Below are 27,558 nucleotides of genomic sequence, written 5' to 3' on the forward strand. Positions count from 1 at the left end.
GGGCCTACTCGGCCAATTTTGAAATTCTGGCACGGCGGCTTCGCTGTGCTCCGGTGACGGCACCGCCGTCTGCGGCGATGATCCGCCTTGGGTTGGCCGTTTTCGGCTGAATTGGGCCAAACTTGCATTGGTTCCTACGATAAAACAACCCTAGGGCCCTCAGTGGGCCAAAAAATCACGAAAAACTGAGACTCACCGGCGGCAAAGCTCTCGGGTGCGACGGCTTCTCCGACGCGAGTCGCGATTTGATGTTTTGCTCCGGTCAACCTGTAGAGAAAAGGACGGTGATCACAGTGGTGTAAAAATTGCATCGAACGGGAACCGGGAAGGGCCTCATCAGAGGCAAAAACTGAGGGAAGCCGCGGCAGTGCCACTGGACTTCGGCGATATTTTTCGGTTAATTGGCTGGTGGTTTGGCTCCGATTTGGCCATAGGCGGATTCAGCATCGAAAAATGAGCCAAGGGGAGAAAATTTACCTCGTTTGGCGATCGAAAAATCCTCCGGTGCGGCGGCGGATGGCGGCGGCTGGCTCCTCCGTTGACTGGATCTTCTTCTCCGACGAGGGTACTGGCGGCTAGGGTTTGGGGTTGGGTATGGGTGAAGTTATTTATAACCTTCCCCTTTTAATCTCAGTCGTCCATCACGATTTAATCTGCACCGTCCGATCGCGATTAAAATGAGAATAAATCTGGGCCGTCCATCGCGATGCGATCTGGGCCGTCCGTGCGCGATTCAATTTGGGCTGTCCGCACGCGTGAGATCTGGGCCATCCGCACGCGTGAGATCTGGACCGTTCGATCACGTGCACGCGGATCGCCCACATGGCTTCGTCCCGCGTGGCCTCCCATGTCAGCGTCCTTGCCACGCGGCATGTCCTGGTTGGTCGGACTGCTGACATGGTACAACTTTTTTAAATTGTGTTTTGACCCTCGGTTTTTTATTTTCTTTTCAAAAATATCTCCAAAATCTAAATTTTCACCATTTTTTCCCAAAATCATTTTCAATTAAATCCAAAAAATAATTTTAACCATTTTTATCATTATTATTATTTTTATTTCAATTAAATTAAATTAAATTAAATTACACCCTTATGAATAAATTATAAAAGTTCAATAAAAATAATAAATAAGGGTTTGGGTCTTACATAATTGACAATGTTGAATAAAAGTTCATGCGTAGTGGAAACATCTCTATAGACCCCCATGGATACCAGTAGGCAGATAAAAATGAAAAGTTGTTGTTTTGGTTAATTGAATATGAGATTATGATATTGTTTGTATTATTACCTCTATAGGTCAGTTTTGAAAATCTCGCTACGGTAAGTGTACAATAAATAATTTTATTTATGATAAATGAATTTACTTAAATTAAGAGTTCAATTAGTTGTTTTCATAATTTTTACCAACATTCATTTCTGTATCGGTGAGTAGTGTGACATTCTTATTATATTAGTGTAGTTCACTCTTTTATTAACCATTTCAGTTTAGGAGGACCAAGATTCAGATCTCGATCCACAAGAGGGTTACGAATAAGATGCCCAGTTGTTTACTTTTCATTTATTTCTTTGATTTTTCGTTGTTTACTTTAAAAGAGTCATTCCCGTGGTTCTATTGGGTATTCTAAATTATTGTGTAAGAAATGTAAACTCTAACTTTATTATTTCACTTCCGCATTGAATTTATAATTCTATTTTCTTTTAAGTTCTTGGTCGTTACATATCTTCAGTTAACATAGATCAAGCAATTTTTGTTATAAAAATACAAAATTTTAGAAAAAGATTTAGAATCAATTTTTTAAATACATATATTTAAGGCTTAACATCAAAAACTAAATATATATATATATATATATTTGACTCATTATGATAAAGTAGTTTACAAAATGTTTAGTTCTTATATTGGACACCTCATTTACTAGAAGTGCTTCAAGAGCAACCATGATAAGTTCTAATCAGAAGCCAAAGTATGATTAATAATTATTCTACTTGATGTAAGAATAAAATCACTGATTTTCTGAATAAATTTTGATGCTTCATTGCTTGTACTAGTTTATTTAAATACAAAAAAATCTAACTACTCTGTTCTTAAACTCCTTTTCTGACTTTTCATAATTCTATTTCATGAGATAAAAAAACCAAAACCTATCTAAACCTAACAAAATAAGAGAAACCATTTCTAGCCAGAGTAGACATAATCTTTAATTTTTTGTTAATAATTATAAAATAATATTTAATTTTATCCAATTCTAGCAAGCAGTTTGAGTTTAATTGGATTTTTGGTCCGGAAAAAACATGCATGTAATTAAATATTTAATTTAAAAGTTCAAAAATTATTTTTCGCTTCTTTTCCACGATATAACAAAAACAGAAAAAAGGAAATTTCTGGTTCTTCTGCGTCAAACAAGTCCTGCCCAACGGGGTGCTTCATTTGCAACTCGACGTGAATCGCGCGACTAAAAGCTAGTCAGCGGGATCAAAGCAGCCTGATTACTGATTCGCCAGAAAAGCCAGGTGCTATACTGAATTTGGCCTGAATTTCTTTTTTCTGTCTGCTTGATAATTGAGATTCGATATAGAACCCTAACCTTGCGGATGAGGAAGAATAAAAAATTCGTACCTTGCCATCCAAGTCGGAATTCGAAGAGAATTCTGGCAAGGGCTTTAATTTTATAATGTGATTCCAAATCACGTTGTTGGTTGATAGTAGGAATCTAATTTTCTGGAGGAATTAGAAAGCAAATGGTTGGGATTGATTCTGACGATGGAAGTCGACGGCGCCTACCGTCGTGGATGCTGGGCGTTTCTTCTAAGGATGAAGCAATAAAACAACGTGAGAGAAGTGAAAATATCGAAAAAGTAGTGAAACCGAACACTCAGCCGAAAGATACGAAATCTCTGGTTTTTTTAAAATGTGAATCGAAGGAGCGAAAAAGAAAACGGAAGCAGCTAAAACCCAAGGATGATGCTTCAGATGGCGAAAGAATCAATAGTTGTTCAAATGGTAATGAATCGAAAATTCCATCTCCTCTTGATGACGCTCAGGATCTTACTGTGGAAGATCTGATAGCAATTGCGGAAGAGGTAGAATTTCCGTCCTCAAAACAAAACGTATATATTTTCTCAATCTGTTTATACATGTAGTCCCTTTGCAGTGATGGGTGTAAAAATACTTATGTTCTAAAGTCATATATGTTCATTCATATATGTTTATTGATGAGATTATGTAGAAGTTGCATATTTGATTTTCTTTTTGTAAAAAATACTAAATTAGAACTTTCTACTTCCATTTAGAGAACATTTTCATTGTACCAGAGAGGCCCTGAGTGTTCAATTTTGTAATCTAAATTAAAAATTAAATGCCCTTGCATTATACATCTCAAGTTGTTTTATTTATTTGCAGTATGTTAGGGGTGATAAAGATTAGGGAAATATAGAAATTACCTCATGTTATATGTTTTTGTAAATAAAATGTTCGTACATCGAAAGAACATTTTCATTCTATTGGGAGCCTGAGTGTTCAATCTTGTTATCTAAATTAAAAATTAAATACCCTTGCATTATATATATTTGCAGTATGTTAGAGGTGATAACAGTATGAGAATACAGCAATTATCAAGCAAAGAATCTGAATTGATCAGGGAATCTACTGCCCCAGGAAATCAATTGGGAGATTCTAATATCCTTGCTTTGGGTTCATCTGATCGTGAAAGAACTTTTGATTCTGCTTTGAGTTTGACCAGCGAACAAAAAGTTCCGGCTGCCAGTGGAATGGGGGATCCTACCCAAGACATGTTGGATCTGTTTCTAGGTCCCTTGCTGAAGAAACCTGTACAGGAGAAGAGGACTGAATTTATTAAAAACGATATGGAGATAGACTTTGAATTTAGGAAATCAAGACAGGATGATGTTGGGGAAGAAATTGTTCCAGTGCAAAAGAAGAAGAGCAGTCTCAGAGAGAAGGTGTCACTGTTGCTTGACTAAGAATCTTTTCATATGCTAAGCTTAGCCCATACTGTGAAGTTAAAAGTATAGATAATAGTTGTGGTTTGCTTCGTACAAGAGTGTTTGATAATTGATTAGTTATAATCCTAAAAGCATCCTTGCTGCAGCTTATAATCCTTGTACTTTTTTTGTTTCTATTCAAGTAGCTGTGTAGTTAATCAATAGATTTATACAAGCAATTAGTTCATCTGAGCCAGTGGTGTAGATATGTGTTCAAATAGACTTTTATCTGCAGTAAATTTATAGATCTTTTGTTGTGAAGGAAGAAATATTATTGGAGAGGGAAAAAATGTTGTTACAAGTGATGGTGAGAGGATTAGATATCTTTTAGGAAAAGAACAAAAGGACAGACTAAACATCAGGCAAAATAGGTTCTCATTCATTTTGCAACAAAGACAAAGTATGCCTGAAAGAAACTATCTCAAACTGCAGATGCTGTTTAATGCTTAAAAAATCGTAGCTCATGCCGAATTATTCCAGAAAGAAACAAGTCAATTTTTGATTGGAAAAAAAGGGAAACAAGTAGATTTTACTCACAGAATAATAAGAACACATCAAACAGATCTTCAAGAGAGAGAGCTTTACAAGGCCTGTTGTAAAAAAAATTAAAGGCGAATTTGACATTAATTTACCAAATACAATAAATTAGAAGACTATTACTTCTGTTGTAGAGAAACATTAATTTATCAAACACGATAAATTGAAAGTAGTTTCAGCAAAAGTGAAGCTAAAATATTTTGAGAATCTGCTTCTGTCCTTAAAGAAAAACCAACACTTGTTTATAAAATTTATCTTTATTTACAGTATTTAATTACACAATAGCTATGCCTCTTCTTTCTTCTTATATCCGCATTCAGGAGAAGTCCTAAATAAATATTAACACTTCAAAGTAATAATAATTCTACAACAACCTGGATTTGTAAGCCTTGAAACTGACACAGGTTTACATATTATATAAAATAGTTTTATATTTACAAGGTTAAAAAATTAAGAGAAGAACAAAAAAAAAAAATCATTTGTTTTTTTGTAATTAATTTATTATAACCAAAATTGAAAAAATATTTTTTTTTAAAAAAAAAAGAACAATGTTTTCATGAATAAATAATTTGGACACACTTAAAAAGCCTCCTAAGAAATTAAGGGTTCAAGTCACCTAATAAGAAAAACAATTATCAACTTATAAAATCAGAAAAATTAACTACTCATATTCAACATCCTTAGCTCGTCGACAGAGAGGACAAATATTCTTGTTTTTCAACCACTGCATTACACACCACTCGTGGAAACTATGTTGGCAAGCCATCTCAGTCACCTTCTTTCCCCCCAACTTCATCTCTTCTAAACAGATCGAACAGTTCCCCGTTTCATCTTCATCTTCATCATCATCTTCATCTTTACCTTTATCTTTATCTTCCAAGCTATTCAACCATCCATAAATCTTTTTACGAAGCTCCTCAATCCTTTGTCTCTCAGCAGCATCGCGAATTATATCAAACCACACCACCTTCGCGTTAACTAAAAGACGAAGACTGTTGCTGCCAAGGTTGGCCATGCGACGTATCAAAAAACAAGATTCTTAGCACCATGGACTCGCACAATGCAATAGTGTCGCTGTTGAGTTTGGAGAACAAGTGGTGGAGAATGTAGCGTCGAGCGGTGAGTGATGATGTGGAGGATTGAGAGATAAGACTAAGGGGAAAGTTGAAGAAGATATTGACAGAAGACGATTAAAAAGCAAGGTCCAAATCGATAATGGTGTCTTCTTCATTAGCAATACAGTATAAGGTTTGATGGATGTGATTGACTCGGATGGACACAGTTGCCATCTTTTGGTGAAGCAATAGTGGATGAGTCAACTCAATCGCGTTCATATTTATTTTCATGTTTCTTAACATCATTAACGTTGTTATGAGAAGTAGAGCAAAAACGAAAGAGACAGAAAGTCGAATGCAAAAAACTTATGAGAAAAATGGATTAGTTAACTATACAATACGATTATGTTTTTCATTTACGTTAAAAAAATTTTAATATTCTGCTTGAGAGTGAAGATATTATTTTAGAAAAGAGCAGAAGTTAACGATACTTTCTAAATTTGATTTATAATATTTTTTATTACAATTTTGTTATTTTAAATGTTTTATTTTCTTATGTTTGTTAATACAAAAAATTAAAATAATTATTTTATATTTCAACACTTTAAAATTAATTTAAAGAAATAATTTTATCTAATTAATTAAATTAACAAATTTAATAATAAAAAAACAGTCATAACATTATTATCAAATATTTAAATTCAAAATTATTATTTTTAAATCGTTTAAATAAAATATGATTGTTTTAATTTTATTTATATATATATATTTTTTGGTTATAGAACTGAAAAAAAAAAAAACTAGATGTTTGAAAATAGAAAGACTTAACAGTCAAATTATAACAAAAAAATATTAACAATAAATTTTTTAAAATGATTTAAATATATTCCTTACTACAAAATTATCAATTCATAAATACATATTATGTCATAAAATTATCTAACCAATTTTCTTTCTAACATAAAACTCAAGATTCGTGGCAATCCACTAGCTTGTAATCATCCGTATATAACTTTTTAAAACCATTTTATCTTTTTGGCATATATTTAAAACACACTTTTATTACTAAAATCCATTTTAAAATTCATTATCTGTATAAAAAATAATTGAAAATTTATCCAAAGAAATTAAATCTCAAATCGAAAAATCGTCTGCTCAATTTTTGCATAAAAATAAACTCACAATTTTGGGGGGTTGTAAAATTATATTTGCCATACACAAATATCAGTTTGGCATAATAAACGAAAAGTATTTAGGAGGAATCTAATGACAAAAATCAAACACTAAAAATCTACTTATTGAATTACAATTCAAGTATTTAAAGGAACGTCAATGGCAAATCATGAAATCTAACACCTCCACTAAGAGACACTAGTCTTATTGTAAAGAATTCTCTCAATCACAAGCATTTTCCTCGTCTAAATTTTAAGAAAGTTAACAGGTTAATCATGCTATTAAAATCAATATATATATATATATATATATATCTTTCGATTTCAATAACTTATAATAAGAAGGCTTAATGTATGCAGGTAGACAAAAAGAGAACAACCAACAGTTGATCAAAATTTGTAATTAGTACATAATGAAGTTGCCAATATCTAAAGCTTACATCAAACCTTAATAATACAAGCCGTTCAATTCAAGTTCACTAGGAGAAAAAATTAATGCCTGTTGCACAAAAGTTTGCTGCAGCCAAAATGTACCTATATCCACTCATAAACCAAAACCATAGAGCATTAATAAAACTAAATAAAACCTCACCTAGGATCTTCTCATCATATTTGCCAGGTATTAAGTTGCAAGTGCTTTCTCACTTTCTCTTTCAGGAATTGGTTAAGACCCTGCAAACTGATTCACCTCTTACGCACCAGTTTAACCTGTAAACAAATTTCATGATAAGCTGCAATTAAAACAACAGCGTGATCCTAAGTAGCAGGGATACCTGAACCTGCAAAACTTGTAATGCGTGTAAGATCACAGAGTCCATCTATTTTCATGGATAAAAAGTAAAGGGAAAAAGGGTTTATAGAAACTAAACCAATACAGAACCATGGTTGATCGTTCTCTAGCCTGAATGTGCAGTGACCACAGAGCCCTGACTGTAATTTTGTGCATATAAATACTAAACAACATACCAAAAACACATTTCATGCACACAATACAACACACATAAAATATTCACATTTTTAAAGCAGTTGATAAAAGAGAAAAGACTATTCCCTTCAGTGCTGGGTTCTTAGTTGACACAGAGTCATGCAATTAGTTGCAAGACCATTTGCTAGTGGTGTGACTGAATCCTGAAAGCATGCAGATGTGATGCCCCTGGATATTGTAACTTGTGATAAAAATGAATACCCAAGATTCTGAAATTCACTTATGGGAACTCATAAATACATCATGAAACTGTAGTATATCTCCTAACTGATATGATGGAGGCCACAAAAGATTCAGCCTCCGAAAGAAATTGGCTACCATAAGCTTGAATTGAGGTTATAGAACTTTTGAGTCCATAAAATGATGATAGATTCTCCAGGAAAAAAGAGAAAATACTCTTTAAGACAACTATCATGAAGGAATACTTCAAAGAAAAAAAGTATGAGAAAAGATACTGCTCAGCGATTTAAGGAGGAAAAATTTCGGCGGACGAGATGTTTTCAAAATCATCATGCAGTCGAGCACACAACCATGCAACATTTGAAAAGACAACTGAAGAGAAGCAAAAGGTAAGATGAAAAAATTTTCACATTCCATATGACAGAATTGTGAACCTGCACACCACCTGCACAGTGGAAAATGGGCTGTAAGCTATATTTATTGAACTGGTGGTCTCAGCTAAAACGTAACTTAACAGAACTTTCTATAAGGAGTAAGGAAACATCAAAATCTTCAAGTTTAGAGAATACAAACCAGAAACTGTCAAAACACATCAGTCTTCGTAGTCTCCTTGCTCCGGTGGCTGTTGCTGATATCCATATCGCTTACTACCATATTCCATATACCCATTGGAACCACTTTCATGGTTATCGTTACCAGAATCTGTATTAGCTTTGGCAGTAATTTCTTGCTGCTCCCGTTCCCTGTTCCATTGCTCAATTTTGGCACGTCTCTCCTCACTGCCTTCCCTGACCGGGCTGCGGTTCCTCCTTCCTCCGGGGCTTCTGCTACGCTCTCTTCGATGTCCAGGGCTGGTGCTTCTATGCCTGCCACCCCAACTCTGGTGATTGTGTTCCCTGTCATCATACCTTCTGCTATGACCATGCCGTCCATGAGAACGCTCTTCATGGCTGCGATGCCTGTTGGGGCTTCGGCTTCTGCTGCGGCTACGCCTTCTCCTGTATCGGCCAAATAATTGGCGCCTCAATTCCCTGTCGATTATTAATCAGAGATACGTAAGTCGTTAGATACAGAACCAGAATGGTCATGCATAAGGATTGCTAATATAACTATTAGGGATTGCTTTGAAAATCTTGTTACCTGCTGATCCTTTTTAAATGCATGAAGTTGCAGTATCCACCACGGTTGCAAGTATTCTCCTCATATTGCCTGCAGGTGGCTTCTCGGAAGTCTGTGACAGGGGAGAAGTCGACAATAATTGGACGACCTGCAACGATTCATTTCAACAAATTATAAGACAAAACAAAAACGATCACAAACAAATAACAAGCCATTAACTAATTTTCAAATAGAGCAAACAGGTGAGAACAGCCTCCACACCTGCATAAAATCTCCCAGTGAGATTCTGAAGTGCATTTGCAGCATGCTCTTCCTCCCGAAACTGAACATACACATTACCAACCTGCTCAAACAGATAAATAGAACACAGATAAAAAATTCAGATACGAAACCCACCAAGATAAGGAGCAAACAAATATCCAATTCTCATTCCAAAACAACTTACCATGTGGTCAGCCAGATTGTCGCAGACATTCAGGCTCTCAAGTTCACCATACTTGCTCAGTTCCTCAAAGAGATCTTCATAGAAGTCCTATAGTTTCATATTGAACAGCTTCAGTATTTAAACGGAAAAGAAAGACTCAAAAACACTTTCAAATGTATGCAAATCAAAAGGGAATAAATTTATTCTCACAAATTCATCAACTCCTCAAAGACTAACTTTCTCCACTGTTGTGATTAATTTTAAATGTATCAAGATAATATTCACCAAATTTACTCACAAAAATATCATTTCTAGGAAAATCAACAATTTATTTATTCAAATATTAACATAAAAACTGCATCCCAATCAAACTTGAATCCGTATCTAAATAAAAAAAAGCACGAATCAATCTACCCCTAAAAAATAGAAACTTAGCTCCGGCTAGAGAGTGCATATGTATAACTAACACATACGTGAATCAATCTATCCCTATAAAAATAGAAACTTAGCTCCAGCTAGATAGTGCATATGTATAATTAACATATACATGAATAATCATAGGACAGACCTAAATAGAAGAAAAACCCTAACTTGACAAAAAGGAAACAGCCATGTTAAAAAAAAAATACCTCGAAGTGATCCTGGATCTTACGGGGATCGATGGACTGGCCCTGGACGTCGACGCCGGGGGTGATCATATCAGGTCTCTGGTACATGTTGGATAGCAAGAGAGTGGGGCTTATGCTGGGTTTGGTGTGCAGACGCGAGCACCGGTCGCCATGCCTACACGCACCTATCTTGAAGTAGAAAGGACAGTTCACCCTGTCCTTCTCCGTTCCGAATATCGACGCCAAGTGCTCCGCCATTTTTGAGAATCAACGGATTGTTGGCACCTTGGTACGGCGAGATGGGATTTGAGTTTCCCGAAACACAGAAGATAACGAAGGAAAAAAAAATGACAGAGCAGCGGCGTGAGGGTTTGGGACTTATTTATACCGGTGTTTGTTTGGATCGGACGGTTGAGATAATTGGATAAGTGGATTAGAGGCTTTGTGATGTAAGCTGAGCCGTTGGATTGTCAGAAAAAATTTAGTTCGTCCAAATTACTATGTCAATAACGTGAATAGGTTTAATTGCCAAAACGACCTCTGACTTTTATTTTTCTTTTCAATTTGGTCGTTGACAATTTAATTATTATTATCAAGTCTTTGATTTTTTTCAATTTTTATAAATTAAATTTTTAGTTATTATATTTATTAAAATAAACATATTTGTACACTTCCTTTCTTCACTGAGTAAATTAGGCAGGCTAAAAGGATTGATGTTTTCTTATTAATAAAAAAATGGGCTACGTCCATATAATTTTGATAAATGACATAATATAAGTTTATGCTAATAAATTTTGAGTAATTAGTTAAATTGAAAATTATTGGATGATAAACAAAATATTTACAGTACTAAAAACCATCATATAATGCATTAGAGACTTAAAATAATATGATTTTATATATTTATACAATGATTTTGAAGAAGATCAAAATAAAAACTTTTATAATACGCATTAAAAAAAAAAAACTTAAAATTTAGTTTTCATTTATAATACACTATTTGAGAAAGATAGCCTTTAGTTTCTTCTTTAAATATTTGTATAAACTTTGTAAAAGATGCGAGGTAAATCTCTTCAGCAGAGAGGGAGCAAAAAAAAGAAAGAACATTATATAGTGAATTAAATCCCTCATCAACTAATTTTTATATGAAATATATTGCACACATTGCATGAAGAGAAGATTGGTGGATGAATATCTAGAAATATTTTATTGCAATCTCTCTATCCTTTTTTTTTTTTTTAATCATATTTACATATTTTATCTAGTTATAAAATATTTACCAATTTATCACCATCTTCTCTTTTGGGTGATATTTCGGCTAATTTAATTTCTCTAACAAACGAGGCTATTTTTTTAAAAAATAATGATAACTACAATAAATTATGTCGTTTCTATAATTAGTAAACGTCTTTCTTTTTTTTTTTAGATTTTCTAAATTAATTATAAAAAGATATTGGTCAAATTAAAAATATTCACATTTTGTGGATGATTTGGAAATACGTAGTACAAATAAAGGATTTTTATAGTTGAACTAACATAAAAGTGCAAATTCGTGAATAATAAGAAAGAAAAAATCTTCGACTTTTAAGGATCAAAACCAATAAAAAAAAAAGTACTTATTTGAATCTAATTTTGATTTTATTGAAATTTATTAGTATAAGAATGAATCTAACTACTTCAAGTTCATAGAATATGAAGAATTGAAGAATTAGATACCATAGATTATAGCCTAGAGTAAATATTAGGTTAAAAACTCTTCATCGAATTATGGTCCAAAAGGAAATTAAAAAAGAAAAGAAATTAAAGAACCACTCTTGATGAAATAGAATAATTATTAGCTTTACTCTTGATGAAATAGAATAATTATTAGCTTTTATTTTATCTTTTGTGCATGACATTATACGTCAGATAATTCATTTACAAATAACAAAAAATAATCCTCAAAATGATTTATGAATTTATAATAGATGTGCAAAGTGTTTAAACATTTCATTATTCTATAAAAATATCAGGATATTTAAGCAAAAGTTTAAAACCTAAAATTCTTTTATGCTAAAGTAAGGGAAAGAAGAAAATAAAAACTAACATCTGGTTGACTACTATCCGTACCATGTCATAATGGTTGAGGTAAGGAGGCACAAAGTGTTAGGTTTTAAAAAACTGTGTGGACTTATTTGTGGGTTTATTGTGCATAAATTGATGGAAATCAAATCAAACCAGATCTGAAAACTGTAAGCAAACTCATACTGAATATAAAAAAAAATAAACACAGAAACGTATCTAAATCTATAACGAAAGAAATCTTCGCATAGTACAATAGATCTTCCCAATTGACACGCGATTGTAAAAACTAATTTTCACTGTTAACGGAATAACATGAAATAAAACAAAACGCATATATAATTTGAAGACCATAATCGCCTTATATATTGTCAACTTTTATCATTTCTTATTTTTCCCATCATAAAATAAGAAATTACAAATATAATATCTGTATATATTACAAACTCATACTTAAACTCGATGCATTAAGGCTTATAACTGTTTAATCATAATTGATCATTTTTAAATGGACTAAATAAATTGATAGTCTGTTACATACATCAAGGCCCACATTAAGCTCATTAGTTGATAAAATAAAATAAAATAATTTACTACTTGGACTTTATGTGTCACCTTAACCTGTGCATTAAATAACTGTAGGAGTACCTAAAACTTTATTATCAATACCTGAATGCATCATCAAACAATCTCATCTATCAACCATAACGACATAAGATTAAAATAATATTCGCTATAACTGTCGTAGTTAAACCCATCAATGATTATGTATCTCAGTGTAACCGAATGACATGTATCAAGTATAGATGTACAGGATGAAAATTACAATGTCATGTGATCTAAGCATGCCTACTTCCAATTAATCATGCCTTAACCTTAGTAAGGTCAATTACAAGAAAACTCAGAGATAAAATATAAACAAAAACTAAAACATTATAACTTAAATTTTTACCAAATACATAAACCATATCCAAAATGCAAAATTTATGACATGTCTAGATCATAAAAACAACTATGGTATAAAACTCTTACTGAAACTATACATCATCAAAAGGTACTATACTCATACGAGTAATGTGCTCATGAAAGACTTTAGGTGGTAATCCCTTTGTGAGCAAATCTGCAACCATGGAGTTTGTCCAATATAATTTATTTATATCTGATTACTTTGAACTTTTTCTTTAACAACTAAGAACTTGATATCTATATGTTTTGACTTTGGTGAGCTATTGTTATTATTAAAATATATAACTGTAGATTTACTGTAACAAATAACTTTAATGGTCTTTCTATGCCATCAATAATGTGCAGTTTAATGACAAAATTTTGCAACCATATTCAATGATTGAATGTCTCATAACAGGTTATAAACTTTGCTACCATAGTGAAAGAGGTTATGAATGTTTGCTTAGCACTCTTCTAGGAAATAACTCCCCCAGCAAGCAAGTAGATATAGCCTGATGTGGACTTCATATTATTTTGGCATCCGGCAAAATTAGAATTAGAATAACCAATGATCTCTAGCTAATTTGATATCTTATATGTGAGCATGTAGTCTTTCATTCTTTGAAGATACTGCATAATATATTCGATTTTTTTCTAAAGATCCATACCCAAATTGTTTAAATATCTTCCTAACATCCTAACAATGTATGTAATATCTGGACGCGTACAAACTTGTGTACACGTAAGACTCCCTACAACTGAAACATAAGAAATTTTTTGTATCTTCTTAGTCTCAAAGTCATTCTTAGGGCATTAACTTAGAGTAAACTTATCTCCTTTAGATACAAATGTATCACTTAGTTTACAATCCTGCATGCTAAGTCTCTTAAGAAATTTTTCAATATAATTTTTTTTCGATAATCCAAAAATACCTCGAGAGCGATCCTAGTGTATCTGAATCCTTAATACAAAAGATCCGTTCTTAAGATCTTTTATCTGAAATTTTTTTTTAAGAAATTTTTTGATTTTGTGCAATAAGTTTATATCATTACTAGCAAATAGTATGTCATCGACATATAAAACGAAAAAAATATACTTACTCCTAATGAACTTATAGTATACACAATCTTCTACTATATTCATCTCAAAACCGAATGAGATGATAAATTGATGGAATTTATGATACTATTGGCAGGAAGCCTATTTAAAACTATAGATAGATTTCTTTAGTTTTCAAACTATTTATTTTGCATTGCCTGATCCAAAATTTTCTACCTATGCTATATAAATCATATCATTAATGTCACCATTGAGAAATACTGTCTTAACATCTATCTGATGCAATTCAAGATCAAAATGTGTCAATAAACTCATTATAGCCCTTAACGAGTCTTCTGATAAAACTGGAGAAAAAGTCTAATTATAATCAATGTCTTTTTCTGTATAAAGTCCTTAGTAATAAGATGTGCTTCATACCTTTCCACATTGCTCTTTAAATCCCTATTGGTTTTAAAAATCTATTTGCAACCAATAGGTTTCACACCTTCAGGCAATGAGACAAAATCCCAAATATTATTGTTCTTTATAAACTTAATCTCTTCATTCATAATATTAATTTACTTTTGAGAGTTAAAACTTTCTATGGCTTGACGGGAGTTGATTGGATCATCTTCCACCATTCCAATGTCATCCTCATGTTCTTGGAAAAATATAATATAATCATTTAAAATTGCACTTCTCCTTTCTCTAGTGAATCTTCTTAATGACATTAGTTCTTGATGTTGTGAAGTTTCTTCTTTTAGAACAACTTCTTGAGTATGAACGGGAAGTACTGTGACATTGTCTTGATCTGTATTTTCTTCTTGAACAATGCAAGGCACGAGAACCTGATCCTGATCAATGTCAAAAGCAATTAAAAGAATATTAATATATTTCTCTTCAAAGACAAGGTCTCGAATTCTCTTTCTCCATGTAAAGTTAACATCCTCAAAGAATTGAACATTTTTCATCTAAAATATTATCTTAATAGTGAGATCACAAAATTTATAACCCTTGTATCTTTTAGAAGAGTCAACAAAATAACAACTAATAATTATGGAATTTACTTTCTTTTCATGTGGCCTATAAGGTTTAGTCTCATCTGGACATCTTCAAATGTGCAAATGTCTCAAATTTACCTTTTTGTTTGTCCAAAGCTCATAAAAGGTTTTTGTAGTTGATTTAGTTGGAACTTCATTGATTAAATATATTACAGTCTTTAATGTTTCTTCATAGAGAGCTTCAGACAATGTAGAATGACTAATCATACTCCCCATCATATCCTTAAGTATTTTGTTTCGTCTTTTAGTAACATCATTTACTATAGGAGAACCTAACATGGTATACTGTAGGATGATACCATATTTTGCTAAAACTTTAGCAAATGATCCTGCACGTTATTTACTTGATTCATCATATGTACCGTAGTATTCACCACCATAGTTAGATTTAATAATCTTAATTCTTTTATTGAGTTAATTCTCGATTTTTATCTTAAAACTTTTGAACACATTTAAGAACTGTGATTTCTCATTAATGAGATAAAGATAGTCATATCTTTAATAGTCATCTATGAACGTTATGAAATATTGTTGACCATTCCAAAAATCCATAGGGAATGATCCATAAATATATGTATGAATAAGCTTTAATACGTCCATAATCCTGTTAGCACCCAATCTCCTGATGTTTGTCTATTTTTCTTTAATGCAATCAATACATATATTAAAATCTATAAAATTAAGGGGATCAAGAATTTCATTCAATACAAGTGTCTCTATTCTTCCTTTGAAGATATGACTTAATCTCTTGTGCCACAATGAGGTAGAGTTCTCATAGGTAAATTTATGTTTGACATCTCTTGTACCTACATGCAAGAATTCATTATAAGAAGTAATTGTATCTAACAAATAAAGATTATCATGAGCTGAAAAGAACTAGTGCCAACCATATTAGAATCATAAAAAAAACTGAATATTCTATTTTAAAAGAATTAAAATAACCAAATTTATCCAATATAGAAATAGAAATCAAATTCCATATAAATAACGGTACAACATAAGTCTTTTCTAAATTCAAATAATATCCAGTTCTTAATAATAATCTAATCGTGTTAATTGCTTCCACCTCCACTAGTTTGTCATCGCCGCCATAAATGAATCTACTACCTTAGTTAGGCTTGCGGCAACGGAGGCAACCCTGCATGGACACACTGATGTGAATAGTGGAACTATAATCTATTCATCATGTGTGTCTAGGTATAAATATTAAATTAATCTCATACCAAATAAAGTTATGAAACTTACATTTTTTTACCCGCTACATAGGATAGTTGATACATTACTTCTTCTGATGACTTAGAGCTTTACAGAAGAAACAATCACTGTCATTTTGTATATTGTGTTATGTCTTTTGTTGCATTGGGACCGTAACACTTTTACCGATTTTTTTTTTCTTATTTTTCTTGTCCTTTGAGATTGTAGCTAGATGAACACTTTCTGTCTTCTCATACTTTAACATTTTCTCCTCCTGAACACAGTGTGAGATGAGCTCATTGAGAGTTCAGGATTCTTTCTGGTAGTTGTAGCTCTCCTTAAAATAATTAAATTGTCGAGGAAGAGATATCAAAACAAAGTATACTAGTAATTCTTCTGATAAGTCTAATCTGCGTATGTTGAGCTTACCATGTATATGAGATATTTCTATTACATACTCTCTTATATTTTCTTTCCCGTTTATATTTCATGGAAATAAGGTTCGCCAAAAGTGTACAAGCTTCGATCTTATCACTCCAGGCAAAATGTTGTTTGATAGATATAAGGAAATCTTTTCCTGAAGTGATCTTATCAGACATAGAGCCCTTAATAACTTTTGAAATTGATTGTTGTATTACTAACAAACTCATACAGTTTGACCGATCTCATTTTTAAACTCCTTCTAAATTGACACGCAGTTATAAAAATTAATTTTTACTGTTGACAGAATAATAAGAAATAAAATAAAACGCACGTGTGATTTGGGGACCATAATTGCCTTTTATATGGTCTACTTTTATCATTTTCTATTTTACCGATCATAAAATGAGAAATTACAAATATGATATTTGCACATATTATAAACTCATATTTAAATCGATACATTAAAATTTATAACTGTTAACCGTAATTGATCACTTTTAAATAGAGCTAATAAATTGATAGCATGTTATGTACACCAAGACCCACATTAAGCCCATTTGTTAATAAAAAACTTTAATATAAATGACTATCAATTTGATTGAGTGTGTTTGAAAATGATCTGTTAAGGTTAAACGAATATTGAGTGTTAGTGTATCAAATAAAATGCAGATCTTTTTATGCGTAGAGACTACAAGTGTTATTTCTAATTTTATGATGGGTCGAATTAGAAATAATAAAAATTTAAGAATATAAATAGGTGGTTATGATTTCCAAATCACATGTAGGATTTTTCTTATTCTGTCATCCGATCACCATAAAAGAGAGAGTGTATAAAAATTCTAAACGACTACGTATTAATTTAGAAAAATCTATTGTAGGACGTACATAATTTTTCTGGTATAGATTCATGTACGCTTTCGTTTCAAATATAATCTATTTAATTTAATATGAAAATGGTGATATAGATTTAAATATAATTTTATAAAATCCTTATATAGAGGTCTTAAGGAGTAACAAATTTTTTGAACATTTTGGTATTTTACACCCTAAAATTTATATATTCTTGTCAAACCTTAATTTTACATAGTACAACTAAAAATTAAAGGACAACAAAAAAAAATGTAAGAAAAAAATTCTTAATTTGTCATATAATTTTTGTTATTAATTTTGTTAAAAAAACAACTATAGACAAAAACAAAAGGTGGAATAAAAAGCAAATGAAAGAGAAAAAGGAGACATAAAGTGAATATAAATGATAGAAATTGGAAAGGGAAAAGATAAAAAGAAAGATGGTGCAAAAAAAAAGAAAATTGAACTCAACCCATTCTTTTCCTTTCCCTCCTTTTAACTTGGGCTAGGCCCAAAAAAGACCTAACCCATTTCTTCCTTTACTTTTTGGTAAAAAGACCAACTCTTCTTCGAAAAAGCCCGGCCAGCCTATTTTAGTTGTAAAAGTAAAATATGTTTACCATATCCACAAAAAATATAAGTAATAAGTAATGTAAAGTAAAAAGACTCTTCTATACCCAATGAGAGTTTCTACCTTAGCTAATGCCAACATGGTCTTTTTTTTTTTTTTTTGAGAAAATAAAAAAGAAAACTATCCTACTCCTCCTCATACATTGCAATTCCAAAGCCTAAATTATCTTCATTTTGGGACAAATGATTTTCTCTCTTAATATTTAAAGAAGATGTTGGAATCTAATATATATTTTTAATTAATTATAAATATTGAGACAAACATTGATTTTTATTTTTTATTTTTAATGCCAACCCTCTTATTTGGTAAATTATGGAATAATAAAATTCAAATTATTATAATAAATTTTATGGGTACCAATTAAATATGGGTCCAGAGGAAATCGAGTAGGAAGAATATGCTGAGAATATCAAAGGGTCCATTCTGCAAGAGAACTGGGACCTCTGCTTAGTTGTAAGATTTGGCACAAACAGACCAAGATGATAATACTTCTCAACTAACTGTTCTTCATCTTATATATTTATAAATCTACTTCTTTTAAATAAATAAATAAATAACTAGCATATGCTAAATGTTTAATTCAATATATTAACTAGTATGAATTTATTATAGATGATTTGTGAAAATATATTTTTATTTATTTATTTTTCTCAATTCAAATTGAATACAGATGTAATAACTTTTTATTTTAGTACGAAAAATTCTTAAGCTATCTTTTTTGAAACTTATTGAGTTTTTAATTCTATTATATAGGATCAAGGTTACAATTGCAACGAAATGTATTTACGTCTCAAGTTAATTTTTTTCGACTTATTTATAATTTTTTTTTACTCTCTTCTCTGAGTTTCGTTTAATAAAACAACTAAAGCAAATGTAAAAATGCATGCTTTATTTATTAGTGTTTAATTTAATAAAATTTTTAATTATTGTACCACATTTAGGATGCTGCATTTGACATGTAGGGAAGTGATTTCTTTGCAAACACTTGAAGAAAATCTTAGGCAAAGTTATATATATTTTTTTTAATTTTGAATTTTTTTATAGAAGATTCCATAAATATAAATTATTTTAAATATCTATTTACATATTTATGAAAATAAAACATTAACCAACCGTAGCTGACATCCAATGTGTGTGTTTGAAGAATCCTACATCCCATGAAAAAACTAAGCATTTCAAGATACAGTAACAGTACTGTAAATATCAAGGAAAGTAGAGCTAGCTTGGTGTACACATCATCATCTAAAACATGTTTGTAATATATATGCGTGTTTGTATGTGTGTATATATATATATATAAGGCCATTGACAACCATATTGGCATGTGACTTCAGCTTAAGTTTTGCCTGTCGGCTGTTGAAAAATCTATAAAAAAATCCAAACTAGCAAGTAATCTTAATCTTCTCACTCTTAATTTGTTTTTCAACTTAGCATCTATACACACACACACACACACACACACATATATATATATATATATAGTGTTTGAGCAGTCCCAAATCACATGATAAAAACAGTGTCACATGAGATGGGAATGGAGAAGACAGCTAGCCCATATGCAAATTTTATAAATTTATAAAACCCTAATATTCTAAAATTAAATCTTTTAACAAAACATATTATTAGTAAATCTGTAGAAAAATCCTCTAATACTAAGAAGAAAACATAAATAACAGCCTGACTGTTTGGAAATGAATTAAGTTACAAATTCTAGAATTCACCAGCTTAATTTGAAAAATACTGTAATTTTCCCCATCTAGCCAAACGTGTGTGTGTATATATATACATATAGATGTATGTATATATATATATATATATATATGTAAATGATTGATGAAATTATGGTGGATTCACACTGTGGATGAAATGATATGTTAAGAGGCTTTAAAGATTAATTGTGATGTTATAAGATATGTGCAATTGGGAACTTAAAACCTATATTTATTTAACAAAAAAGGAATCCAATTATGGTAAAAAAAAAAAAGGAAAAAAGGTGATTTGGGTTAAAAGAGAAGTACTTTGAAAAGTAATTACTAATGCTACCTTAAACAAGCTGGATCTTTCTTTTTTGTTTAATTTAATTTAAGCATTGACAATTATTACTTGGTAATAATTTTAGTTTGTCTTCTGTTATATGTATTTCATGGAGGCCATCATTACAAAAAAAAAAAAAAGAAAAAAAAAAATGTAGTAGTAGTTGGCATTGACAATATAAATTAGCTACAATATTACATATGACAGAATATATGCTGTATAAATGAAATTTCTTTATTTAACCAACTACATACATACATACATATATATATATATATATATACATCTATATATAGTTTCACTTGCATTGTGTTTCTTCTTTGTTATTATTATATAACACATACAAACATTTTTGGGCAAGTCACCTTTTCCCTCCCTATGTACACAATTTTATATTATCCCAACCACTACAAAAACGTAATATTAAATTATTGTTGATGATTATTAAGTATTCCAATGAAATGTCAAATTTACTTCAACATATTTGTTAATGATATTTGTTGTGAATAATTTATTTAAAATATTTGTTGGTGTATTAATCGTTTTTATAGAAATTACCAAATTCATATTTATTATTGCTATTGATATTTTTATCCTCTTTAATGGATATACATACATATATATATATATATATATTTAAAACTAAGAATAGTTGAGTTATTGTTGGGAGTTTCATTGGATACCTAAATGAGAAAATTAAAGATGATATTATATATTTAATGTAATTATAGATGACAATTTGCCTGAGTCTCTATCCCTTTATCTCTTACTACTTTAACCAAAACCCACAGAGCATTTTAACATATAATGACTTCTTCTACTTTAAGAAATTGTGATACACATGATGGTCATTAGGTTTTTAAATCTTTTCATTTAAAAAAAAAAAAAAAAAAAAAAAAAAAGCTTTACTACAAAAAGAAAAGCAAACAGATTGGATAAAATGACACAGTGCATATATATCTACATATGTGATATATACACACCCATAATTCCTCCCACTTTTCACAAATAATTGAGACAGGACATGAAAGGTATAATTATTTTAAAATTAGTTCTATCTTTTTATAATTAAAGTAAATAGTAATATTTGAAATCAATTATAGTGAGGAGAGAAACAGTGCACATACTATATATGAATTTATATAGTAAAATAATTTAAATAAAATGATGGATGCTTTGCGGTCACTATACTCTAGCTTTAAAACTTAAAGCATGAATTATATATATGTATGAACCACAATATTATTAATTAGTGAAACGAGCCAAGTACCAAATTGGTTATTTTATAAGTGAGGTTGACAAATTTAATGTAACAATAAATATTGTTTTTTCTCATCTCTGCGATCAATCGGTGAGAGATTGTTCCCAAACTGCAATGATTTCTGACCTTTCTGGCATCGAATTGCTGAGATTGCAACCATAAGAATCCATGTGGATTTGAGGAATTCAATGCAAACATGGGCTGTCATATATACATATATATATAGATCATACTATACAAAAAATATTCTGCACCAATGGAGTAATAAATTTCCATGAGGGAGAGATCAATTTAAAAATGCCAATCCACAGCTGACCTGCTGAGTTTTTCTCAATAGATAAAAATAATTAAAAATTAAATTTACTAGTAAATAAAATAAAGAAATAAATGAAAGGGAAGATTAAAAAAATATATATAAATACTAAAATTGGCAATAATTTAACTTTGATTAACAACTTCATCCTTCAATCCATCACATTATTCCCGCCCCCCCCCCCCACCTTTCAAAACTAAGTAAAGACTAACAATGGGAAACCAAAGAGGAAAGATGAAAAGCAATTTTGTAAAAATAGAAAAAAAAAAAAAAGCAGAAATCTCACAATTACAAGCAAGCTATTGAAATAAATTAAACAACATATCATCATCATCATCTTACTGTTGTCTAAAATCATGTCTGTATCTGCTCCTCCTTTCTTGGTTCTCTTGGCTAATTTCATCCGACTCTGTTCTTTTCTTTTTTTCCCTTTTTGTTGAAGGGTGAAGAAGGGACATCAAAAACTTTGTGATGAACATGTTGAATATTGAGCTATTTTTGTTGTTTTAAATGAGTTGAAAATAGTAATAGGCGCAATCAAATAATGTTGGGTGACAGAGCCCGCTTATACATACATTTTTTGGGTGTATGGACTGGTAAATTTTAATAGCTGGGGATGATTGTACCAACATATCCAAATCCTGTGATGAGGAAGGTCACGGTTTGCAGGAACAGGTATACGAAGTAGTTGTTCTTTCCATGAACGAAATCATAGCATCCACAGCAGAAGAGGAACGCTCCAAATCCCAACTCCAATGTGTTGAGTCTGTTGAAGTTAAAATGAAAAAGAAATTACAAAATTTTAAAAAATATTTGAATCACAAACTCTGCAATGGTAAATAGTAGAAAAGATTGAAAGTGTTTGTAAATTCAGACCTGTCAGGCAATTTGAAGAGTCTGGTAATGCGTTTGGGTGATTTGGTATTTGCCTTCTTGGCTGCCTCAGCTTTCTTGAGTGCATCCCCTAGTTTTTCAGTGACAACCCATTCATTGGCTCTCCCTGCTTCAAGAAGACCAATCAAGGTTGCTTTCGTCCGGTGCAATGACATCACGTTCTCGAAAAGGATCCAGTAGAATAAGAGGTGAATTGACCTGGTAGTTCAACGCACAATTATTCAATTATTTGGCATAATAGTACCCAGTTGAAGAATTAACAAGAAAGATTTGAGTAGCAGCAGCCTACCTTGGGGTTCCCACAGAGTTGAGAATAGTGATGATGGAAGGAATATAAACAGCTCCCCAGATAGGAACATGAACTTCAGGAACCAAAATGGTGAGGGGAAGCACAACACAGTAGAAGAAGAAGGTGACCATGTGGGCTATGATCTTTCTGACAAAGAAGAAGCTGTAGATCACATACACTTTCTTCCAGAATTTGACTTTCTGCACCAATGTATATTGATTGAATAAGATTTTAGAGATAAGTTAAATTTATGTTTATGTAAAATAGATAGACGAAGTGAAAGTCACCTTGTTTTTAACAATCTCCATCACCATTTTCCTGAAGAGATTTGCAGGGCCACAAGACCATCGGTGCTGCTGGAATCGGAAGGCTCTGAAGGTACTAGGAAGTTCACTTTTCACCTACAATTATGACAGATTAATTACATGTATATGTATATGTATACCTACATTTTTGAGACAGCAAATGGACATACCTGAAGATCACCCAGGTACACAAACTTCCAGCCTCTAAGACTAGCCCGAACTGCAAGATCCATATCCTCCACTGTGGTTCTGTCCTTCCACCCTCCTGCTTCATTGATGGAAGCAATTCTCCAGATACCAGCAGTCCCTGCAATTGCATTGCAAATTGATGAAAAACCAATCGTAGATGTCCATGTAACTAACATATTACCATCACATTCTATTCCCATCGAGTCTAACATATTACTAATTTAGATATATACAAAATAATCATAGTTTATACATTTAACTATAATTAAATTAAAGTTCATTCCTAACGTCAAATATACAATAATTGATTTTGCATTCCCACATGTCAAGAAAGAAATCACAGAGTTTAATTTGAATTTGACATAAAATTGATTTGGGTTTAGATTATTATTACTGTTCAAATTTTTATACTATTTATATGGCGTTATCGTACTTATTCTATAAAATTAAAGTTAAAATCAAATTCAAAGTTAATTTTAATTTTCAATAATTGCAGGCTAGTACTAACTTTTCTTTTTACTTTTGACAAAGTTAATTGAACAGTATGGCTGGAAACTACAGAGAAGCAATAATATCTTTTTTTGAAAAAAAAGCTAAAAAGGTTTCCTGTTTCCCGTCATACTTGTTCCAAAATTTTAAATTGTTTATACAATAATGACAACTGCGATTACCATCTATCTTGAGAGTTTATCAATTCAACGTTGGAAATTACCAACTCAAGTTAATTGAATAATTTGGCAGGCTTTGGACAGGTTTTATCTCTCAGGTTAAACCATATACATATATATTAAAATATACAATTATGACATATAGCAAATTAATTCAAACAAATTCGTTTTTAAATTAAATAAATTTACCATTGAAACCAAAGAAGGCATGAGTGGCTGACCCAACTTCTTGCTCCACAGTGAAATGATAATCCAACGACATCTCTTGCATTCTGGTCAACAGGCACTCGTCCGCATTCACTGGAAACCATGTTTAACATGCTTCAATAATAGTAAATAATAATAAGAAAAAAAATATCTATATATATATATATAGTATAGTATAGTACACAAGGTAAAACAATAACATCAAAAATAATTTATTTTCTACGTGCCAAAAATACTAATAGAAGCCGCTTTACAATTTCTTTTTTGTCCTTAACTACTTCCAATTAGAATCTACCACGTCTTACCAAAGCACGAGGGAGATTCTTACTCAACTTCCTAAAAACAATACTGTTTTGGATTCTCAATATAACAAATTCCAAGTGTCGGCAAGAAGAGGGAGGTCCACCAAGGAGCCAGTGGTACTACCCACACTTTTAACTTTTCCACATGGGTTTTTTCCAAATGGGAATTTGCCGCTTGTATTTAAAAAAAAAAAAAGAAATAAAAAAGAAAAATACCACATGCAGAGTAGGGTTACTATAACCACGATTTGACCATTTTACCCTGGACTCTTTACATAATACCGGGACCCAATTAGTTTGACAATACGATCCGTACGACCCGACCTGGGTCGTTAACAGAGCAACACATGCACTGCCTTGGCCCATGAAATTACAAATATACCCTCTCATTCTTCTTTTCCTAATGATAATAAAGAGAGAGCACTCCCATTTTCTTTTCAATAAAATATATATTTTTAGAACAACTCCAAAATCCAAGACACCGAAACTGACCACACTTTGGTTAGTCGCGTCATTTCCATAAATTTTAAAAGAACAAAAATGCAGGGCAAATTTCAATTTAAAAATATCGTAGCATTTAATTTATTTCCTATTTAAAAAAGTTAAAAGAAAAAACCAATAATTATATCAGGACATTCATCAAAACATATTATTGAAACAATATTTTTTCTTAACAAATTAGGAATATTAAAATTTCGTCAATTAATCACACTACGAGAGAGAGAGAGAGAGAGAGAGAGAGAGAGAGAGAGAGAGAGAGAGAGAGAGAGATCTGATTAAGCCGTGATCTACGGCAAGTATGTAAACAAGTGTCATGATCAAGGCGGCTGATTGAGTGAGGACGTTGTGGTCCCCACACCGTGATTGATGGGGACGTGGGCCCCGCATAAACCCATGCACCCTGCGACCGTATCCGCCGACAAAAACAAAACTAACCCTACTAGCAAAATTAGAGAGAATGATAATAATAATAATAATAAAGAATTTTCCGGAAAAGAAAAAGAAAAAGAAAAAGAAAAGAAGAATTTCAAAGAGCACCGACACTAGTATTTAACTACTGTTATTAATTGTGATATGAATAGTTGATAGAAGTAATTAAGTACGAAAATTAATTAAATTGTACCAAATCTCCATCGAGCTTGAACGAGAGCGATGTCAGGATTGTGGACCAAGAAGGGGATGCTTCTTCTTAAGAAATCAGGCTCTGGTTGGAAATCAGCATCGAGAATGGCGACGTATTCACAATGCTTCACATAGCTTCTCTTCAATCCTTCTTTTAGAGCTCCTGCTTTGTATCCTCCTCTGGTTTCTCTGATTTGATACACTATATTAATACCCTTACTCGCCCACCTCTGACACTCTTGCTCCACCATTTGCTACATTCATATTCAATCTCACTTCAATTTTTACTCATCAATTCCTCAAACAACGAATATGTTTATATCTATATATATGTATGTGTGAGTGAGTATGTATACCTTGACGGTCGGATCAGTTGAGTCGTCGAGGACTTGGATCACGAGGCGATCTGCCGGCCATGAAAGTCCACAAGCTGCTCCAATCGATAATTTATAGACCTGTAAACACAAACTTATCAAATCGTAATCCAATTTCTCTCTCTCTGGAAAACCTAGCGAAACATACAATACAAACCTCTCTCTCGTTGTACATTGGGATTTGAATAAGAACCACAGGGAAATTCGAGCTTCCTGCTTCAACATCATCTTGTATAAGCTCGAATTTGTAACGCTTTTCGGGTTTCTTCCAGAACATTTTCACCAAAATAATGACAATTCCCATGTATAATCGCTCCATGAACAACATCAACGACATAGCCAAGCAGATATACACACCGAGTCTCAGCAGAGGAACTATCAATGGCGCTTTGATTAGCTCCCATATTAGCCCAATTTGCCCTGTAATGTCATAGCCGTTTCCTTGAAATGATTCCGGTATCAAAATCTTAGGCGAAATTTGATCCATCTCTCTCTGTACCGCAAAGAACAAAAACGACTATAAACAAGAAAAGGACAACAATGGATCTGCGTGTGTGATTTGTTGTTACGCAATGTGGATGAATCAAAAGCGAGAGTCAGAGACTGACTTTTATATGTATAACTCGCAGAAATCTTAAATGGAAAACTCAGACACGAAAGGTAAAACCAACTCAGTACTCTCTGTCAAATCTTAACCAGACAAAAAAGATAGCAGGAAAACGCTCTGATTTCTTCTTTCCTCCACGCTTTAATCGCTCAACTCTATCACAGTCTGTCCCAACCGATACTGACTCGTCTTCTTCTTCTTCCTCCCATCAAAATGAGAAAGAAACAAAACAGTATGGAGGCCGAGAGAGAGAGAGAGAGAAAGAGAAAAGGGGAAGAAGAAGAGGAAGAAGAAGAGGTGGCTATTTGTGATAAAGAAGAGCGCAATTGATAGAGAGAGAGAAGAGAAGAAGATGCAGTTTTATAGTGAGCTCGGACATTAATTACTTGCCTCTCCCTGTTTTAACTAGTATAAATTTTCGGCTGAGAAATCCCAGGGTCATTTTTGTCATTTAACGGTCATGACTGAGAGTTGAAACTGTAACGTTTTTTTGTGGTGACGTGGCATTTTATTATTGGCTACTGTCATATACTGCCAATGAAAACAAAGCAAATCTCATCAGGAGAAGCAAGTAACTGTTATACCTAAAAGTTTCAAAAAGTATTTTAGACCAAAGGAAAAGAGCTCATGGCAAGGCAAGAATCATGTTAATAAAGTTTTTTTTTTTATTTTTTTTCTTTTCTTAATGATGAATTTTGTTTTAATAAATT

The 27,558-nt window shown here is 32.0% G+C and overlaps 4 protein-coding genes across 5 annotated transcripts; 1 reads left to right on the plus strand and 3 right to left on the minus strand.

Moving 5' to 3' along the window:
* The first annotated feature begins 2,297 nt into the window (after positions 1-2,297).
* Positions 2,298-4,193, plus strand: LOC110815536 (uncharacterized). The gene is made up of 2 exons (XM_022043363.2): positions 2,298-3,080; positions 3,573-4,193. The coding sequence occupies exons 1-2, from the start codon at positions 2,739-2,741 to the stop codon at positions 3,978-3,980; spliced, it is 750 nt and encodes a 249-aa protein (XP_021899055.2). The 5' UTR covers positions 2,298-2,738; the 3' UTR covers positions 3,981-4,193.
* A 922-nt stretch (positions 4,194-5,115) lies between these two features.
* On the minus strand, positions 5,116-6,043 carry LOC148268760 (E3 ubiquitin-protein ligase ATL23-like). The gene has a single exon (XM_088212316.1). The coding sequence runs from the start codon at positions 5,551-5,553 to the stop codon at positions 5,200-5,202; it is 354 nt and encodes a 117-aa protein (XP_088068442.1). The 5' UTR covers positions 5,554-6,043; the 3' UTR covers positions 5,116-5,199.
* A 1,108-nt stretch (positions 6,044-7,151) lies between these two features.
* LOC110815581 (splicing factor U2af small subunit B-like) lies at positions 7,152-10,436 on the minus strand. 2 transcript variants are annotated; one of them, XM_022043419.2, is made up of 6 exons: positions 10,103-10,436; positions 9,495-9,581; positions 9,311-9,392; positions 9,071-9,197; positions 8,504-8,961; positions 7,152-7,473 (listed from the first exon to the last, which is right to left on the minus strand). In XM_022043419.2, exons 1-5 carry the CDS (start codon positions 10,337-10,339, stop codon positions 8,523-8,525), a joined length of 972 nt encoding a protein of 323 aa, XP_021899111.1. In that variant the 5' UTR covers positions 10,340-10,436; the 3' UTR covers positions 7,152-7,473; positions 8,504-8,522. The 2 variants fall into 2 exon arrangements, with proteins under 2 accessions (XP_021899111.1, XP_021899112.1); XM_022043420.2 differs by having other exon boundaries at positions 7,152-8,375.
* An 11,569-nt stretch (positions 10,437-22,005) lies between these two features.
* On the minus strand, positions 22,006-27,196 carry CSLA02 (cellulose synthase-like A02). The gene is made up of 9 exons (XM_022043375.2): positions 26,399-27,196; positions 26,224-26,322; positions 25,869-26,121; positions 24,426-24,536; positions 23,550-23,686; positions 23,362-23,475; positions 23,075-23,274; positions 22,768-22,983; positions 22,006-22,657 (listed from the first exon to the last, which is right to left on the minus strand). The coding sequence occupies exons 1-9, from the start codon at positions 26,726-26,728 to the stop codon at positions 22,495-22,497; spliced, it is 1,623 nt and encodes a 540-aa protein (XP_021899067.1). The 5' UTR covers positions 26,729-27,196; the 3' UTR covers positions 22,006-22,494.
* Between the last annotated feature and the right edge of the window lie 362 nt (positions 27,197-27,558).

Source organism: Carica papaya, chromosome 2, assembly GCF_054855325.1.
Source record: "Carica papaya isolate Zhongbai chromosome 2, ASM5485532v1, whole genome shotgun sequence".
In the NCBI taxonomy this organism is placed as follows: Eukaryota; Viridiplantae; Streptophyta; class Magnoliopsida; order Brassicales; family Caricaceae; genus Carica; species Carica papaya.

What these genes read in the sequence shown, in the direction of transcription:
- LOC110815536 (XM_022043363.2), top strand. Translation starts at nt 2,739, where the DNA reads ATGGTTGGGATTGATTCTGACGATGGAAGTCGACGGCGCCTACCGTCG. An exon ending in TGATAGCAATTGCGGAAGAG is followed by an intron (nt 3,081 to 3,572) that starts GTAGAATTTCCG and finishes ATATATTTGCAG; the next exon opens with TATGTTAGAGGTGATAACAG.
- LOC148268760 (XM_088212316.1), bottom strand. Translation starts at nt 5,553, where the DNA reads ATGGCCAACCTTGGCAGCAACAGTCTTCGTCTTTTAGTTAACGCGAAG.
- LOC110815581 (XM_022043419.2), bottom strand. Translation starts at nt 10,339, where the DNA reads ATGGCGGAGCACTTGGCGTCGATATTCGGAACGGAGAAGGACAGGGTG. An exon ending in CACTGGGAGATTTTATGCAG is followed by an intron (nt 9,198 to 9,310) that starts GTGTGGAGGCTG and finishes GAATCGTTGCAG; the next exon opens with GTCGTCCAATTATTGTCGAC. An exon ending in CATTTAAAAAGGATCAGCAG is followed by an intron (nt 8,962 to 9,070) that starts GTAACAAGATTT and finishes AATAATCGACAG; the next exon opens with GGAATTGAGGCGCCAATTAT.
- CSLA02 (XM_022043375.2), bottom strand. Translation starts at nt 26,728, where the DNA reads ATGGATCAAATTTCGCCTAAGATTTTGATACCGGAATCATTTCAAGGA. An exon ending in CAACTGATCCGACCGTCAAG is followed by an intron (nt 26,122 to 26,223) that starts GTATACATACTC and finishes ATATGAATGTAG; the next exon opens with CAAATGGTGGAGCAAGAGTG. An exon ending in TGCCTTCTTTGGTTTCAATG is followed by an intron (nt 23,687 to 24,425) that starts GTAAATTTATTT and finishes ATGCAATTGCAG; the next exon opens with GGACTGCTGGTATCTGGAGA.